General features: G+C 29.2%; 1 protein-coding gene across 2 annotated transcripts in view; it reads left to right on the top strand.

Moving 5' to 3' along the window:
• LOC106461762 overlaps window positions 1-5,126 on the top strand; it is a 120,913-nt gene that overhangs the window by 94,149 nt on the left and 21,638 nt on the right. For both annotated transcript variants that reach the window (XM_022388792.1, XM_013921610.2), the window contains 4 exons: window positions 1,837-2,026; window positions 3,010-3,104; window positions 3,459-3,621; window positions 4,392-4,504. In XM_022388792.1, the coding sequence (XP_022244500.1) occupies window positions 1,837-2,026; window positions 3,010-3,104; window positions 3,459-3,621; window positions 4,392-4,504 (561 nt within the window). The remainder of the gene's footprint in view (window positions 1-1,836; window positions 2,027-3,009; window positions 3,105-3,458; window positions 3,622-4,391; window positions 4,505-5,126) is intronic.

Below are 5,126 nucleotides of genomic sequence, written 5' to 3'. Positions count from 1 at the left end.
AACATGCAAAAAGTAGACAAATTCACTTAGCTCTCAATTTTCCTGGCTTTCTAACTATGCAATAAGAGCCATTACAAATTCATCAAAGCTAGTCATTAACTTGTACTGTGAGTGAAACTGACGATATTCTGTTCAGAATACAATGTTATACAATGTCATTTGATAGACGAAAACCGTGACTTTCTAATGGTTATAGGTAATATATAATGAAATGTAAGAGAGTACTATCAATGAATTGTGAAAGAGATGACATGACAGGTAGGTGTGGCAGGAGGAGTCTGACTTTGTATTTGATAGCTCTGTGACCAAACACAATTGAAGGCTATAAAAATTATGGTTTGTTTGAGCAATAACTATTTTATAAAGAGTATTTCACGTTTAATTTCGTACATTTTCGAGGGGTGATTGATAAAATAGAGATGATGACATGCCAACACAAAATAAGTCACATGGTCATGCTAGTGGAAATTCAGGATTTTTTTATATATTTCCTTGTAGAATTAAGAACTTAAAACTTGCATACTATTAAAATATGGATTATTAGTTAAGATTTTATTATATTCTAATTGGTAGTTTAATAAAATTTTGAATGTAAGACACTAAAATATTGTGTCATGCGCAGTAAAGGGTAACCGGGGCAATGGGGTGAAGCAATTTTACGATCAATATATGCCAATGAAATTAGCATTATCATTAATATTTACATTATAGTTCATAGTTTTATATTATTTAAGTTTTAGTTCCTTTTTTTGAAAAGAAACCTTAAAGAAAAGTTTTTAAACTTCAGTTTAATGCCAAAGTTCACAAAATCTTAACTTCTGGACTTTATAACTTGAATATTTCTTGACCTTCCATGTATAGATAGAATCTAGGTTAAATGCTATGTTTACACATTCTTCTTTCAAGCTCCTTGGGGCATGTTCGGAAAAAATAAATTTGTTGGAACTCTTGACAGATGCTATGCCCACTTTCTACACAGAGTTGAGATTTCTTAGCCAATTATACTTAGTTGAGCTAGATGTTTATAACCAATAGAAAGACCATATTTTAAAATACAATCTTCCAATTGTAATTTTGAAATTGGTGCAAAGAATTTCATAGAGTACTTGTCAAACTGCTCTTAGCATTGTTGCTGCTTTTGTCCTTTCTAGCACTTTAGCATTGTTTCTCACATATGAATATGTTAGTAAGATAAACAGTTAAATTGTATATAGGTTTTAGTTTTGTATTTTAGTTAATTATGTGTTACTTATGTCTTCAGATGCATATTAGAAAGGTTTAATAATTTTTTTAAATATAAGCCAAACTTCCTCGGTTCATCAGCCTTAGTATAGTAGGCGAAGGCTAAAGTGTCTGCCCATGATACTCTAATATCACTCGACTGCTCATTGAAATGTGTTGCGATAAGTAATGATGCTAAAGGACAGGAAAGGAAAATAAGATATCAAAAATAAACTACATGTGAAAAAGTAAAAGCTTACAATTAAGAATATAACTGAAATATTTTTTAAACATTTCATTGCACAATACATTGATGATAATACTCAAAATATTCAGAGTCTGAGTGCAAATAACTACAATACAAAAATAGCAAATCTCTTAATTAAAATATTTAATTAAAATAATCTCATTTTTTGTGTACAAAATACTTGTAGTATTTAACAAAATTTTACCAATTGTTGTGAAGATACATTAAGAAAGCTCAGAGTTTATATTACTTTATTAAAAGCTGAAAACTTGGGAAAGGTTAAATGAAAGCTACATTTGTGAGTAAAGTTTAAAAAATTATTCTGGAGGGCTTGTGTTGGATAACTTTACTTACCTTTCCTTCAACAGCCTGCCTTTAAGAAGATGCTAGAGGAGATCTGTTCCAACTGGGCTGAAGAGGTTGGTACTCAGTGCACACGTTTCGTGGATAACTACCTTGATATTATTCTTGATCTCTTGATGAGGGAAGTCAAACCTTCAGAAATCTGTAGGTTGATAAAAGTTTGTCCAAATAACATGAAAATGCCAGAAGCCAGAGGTGAGAACATTAACTGCTACTTAAGTGCATATAAATCTTTCTGAATACTTCGTATGTTTTTCTGTCTATCCAAAGATGTGCTTGGTGGAATTATCTGTTTTTGCCTTTAAGATTTTTATGTAACAAATGCTATATACATCACAGCAAGAGCATTGTATAAATTCTAAAGATGTTTTCATTATTTATGTATTAACAGAAAGTAGCAAAGCAAACAAAAATGTGACATTTGTTCAAGTATATGTTTGAAAGTGAAGCAGGATGATACAGTAGTATTGGTAATAATGGAATTTTATTAATGATATATGAAAAGACTTGAAGAGCAAAGGAAATCTGGAAATATTATATAGCATACCTTCTATCTCAACTTATTACAATATTCAAGCTCATTTTGTCTGTGCTATGTAATTCTTTTATTTTGTTTTTAAATTTTTGATTTCAGAATTTTTTTTCTAAGACACATTTTAGTTTTAAAAGAAAGTACCTGATAGGTACATTTATGTTAGAGCTATATCTTCTACCATCAAACCTGAATAGCTATGTTGCTAGAAACATATTCATATAATTCAGTATTATTTCAGCAAAACCAGTTTGGTAGTTGAAATAATTTTGGAAAAACAGTATGTACTAATAGGTGTGTATGTAAAGTAAAAAAAAAAAAGACATTTTCACAACTGTTGAAACACATGTAGATGTTTTCTACTTGACTTGTTATATTTGGTCATGCATTGATAGTATGATGTCTAAAGGTTGTAAGATAAGATTGATAAAATTTCTAAACAGAAAACTGTACAAAAAGACCAACATTTGACAGTGTTTGTCTAAAGGTTGTAAGGAAAGATTGATAAAATTTCTAACCAGAAAACTGTACAAAAAGACCAACATTTGAGAGTGTTTGTCTAAAGGTTGTAAGGAAAGATTGATCAAATTTCTAACCAGAAAACTGTACAAAAAGACTAACATTTGAGAATGTTTTTTTTTTTAAGTGAAAGTTGTTAGTCATCCTCATGATTCTCGATGCAAGCTCTGTAACCAGGCAGTGACGTATTTGAAGAAGGAGATGGAACACAACAAACCAGAGGTACAAACCTAAATTTTGATAATTCTTTTAATAAATGACTTTTTTTTTAATCCGATACATCATTTTATTATCAAATAAATATTAAGATAAATAAATGAACCGGTAAAGCTGATGTATTTGCATTATTAGATACTACTGAATGAACATGCTACTATTTTGAATCATAAGCTTCTTGATAATGATTTTTTACTAAAATGTTAGTGATGTTAGCTTGTAAGATAATTATTGTAAATAATTGTATTTGCCTTTCAAGACATGCTATGTAGTACTGAGTTGTTGATGGCACTTTAACTTCCCTAATTATTGTAGTGAACTTTGAAGTTATAGATGTAATGAGTTTTATTTCCTGAGTAGGAGGCAATCAAAGCAGTTTTGGAAAACTTCTGCCATACACTGCCACAGTCTAATTTCAAGGAGTGTGAAGCATTTGTTAATAAGTACACAGAAATGATGGTAGATTTATTGATTCAAGAAATAGATCCAGAGAAAGTGTGTGAGGTACTGAAGCAATGTCCAGGTAAAGCATGACCATTACACACACACGTATGTATATGTAGATATATAAAAACATTGAGTAAATGTTACTTTAGACAAGAAATACTACTTTAAAATTTCAAATGTTATGAGGAAAAGTAACAACTATCATTTTCATCAATACTGTGTGATACTTTTATTGTAAATGATACTCTAAATGGTTAATAAAAAGTAGTACTGAATTGCTTAGATTATGTAATTGTTAATGATTTCATTGAGTATGTGTGACAGTGTTTTAAGCCATTCCAAAATAATAAAAGCTGAAATATATTAACTTAAATATATATATATGTACTTATTTTTTATTTCACTGCCAGATTTATTGCTTTTTGTGTAAAGAAAACTAAAAAAGGCCAATGTTTTTTTTATAGTGATACAAAATCCTTCAATTGCATGGCGGTGATCTTGTGGAGAACACATACATGGCCATGGTAGTGAGAGTTAAAACATTTATGTATCAACATACACGAGTGTTCCTGTACTTCACATTTACCCACTGTTTTAATAGAGCCTTAATCTTATGCCATTCCCAAGAAACAGACAAATATTCATTTATACTTAAGGAAAAACAAAGTTTAAAAACTCTGTAATTGAATATGTTAAACATGGAGAACCCCTTTTGTAGTATTTGAGGTCTTTTAACAAAGTAATTGGCTGTGTATGTTGCTAAATATAATTTCAACATTCTTGTACAAGTAAGCAATTGAATGACTTGACAGGTAGTTTTAAAAACAACAATTTCTTTTTGCACAGAGCAAGAAAGAAATGATATCTTAATTTCACAAGTTTCTGACAGCCTTCAGTGTACATTGTGTAAGCAAGTAATGACATATCTTGAAAAAGAACTTGAAGACAAACCAACAGAGGTATTTTTAACATCATTTTTTTAACCTAAACTAAAATTCAAGGTTTGATATAAAGTTTTTGCTGTTGATTATAGAATAACCTCTTTACAATCTATGTAGTAAAGAAACTAGAATTTTAACAGTGAGTTATTTTTGTATATAGAAAAACTTCTGTTTCAAGCATGAAAGTTTTGCTATTTAAGAAAAAAAAAATGCTTAAGATGTGATGAAGCTAATTTAAAATAAAGTTTCAGAAAAACATTGTGGTGTTATATTTCATTCTGTTATACTTTAAGTGATTTTTTTTAATTATACACAAATACACATACATTTATGTAAAAGAATACCAGTTTTTCAGGGAAGATGTATATTTTAGCAAAATTGTCAGTTTGTATAGGATTAATATGAACGTTAAATTTGTTTGTTATTTTTGTAGGTTTCACTATTTTAATTTGCAATTATTGTCCATGGGTTTGGCATACATTTCAATTGTATTTATGATTTTTTTTATCAGTTTGCAGTTTGTCCTTTAAATTACATATATTTTAGTGTACAGGTGAAAGAATATGGATTTTATTACAGAATATAACCAAACATATGTGAAAGTTATTTAACTGTTTTTCAAATTTGCTGTAGTGTTCTT

Source organism: Limulus polyphemus, unplaced genomic scaffold, assembly GCF_000517525.1.
Source record: "Limulus polyphemus unplaced genomic scaffold, Limulus_polyphemus-2.1.2 Scaffold1026, whole genome shotgun sequence".
In the NCBI taxonomy this organism is placed as follows: Eukaryota; Metazoa; Arthropoda; class Merostomata; order Xiphosura; family Limulidae; genus Limulus; species Limulus polyphemus.
This window is presented reverse-complemented; position numbering and strand designations above follow the sequence as displayed.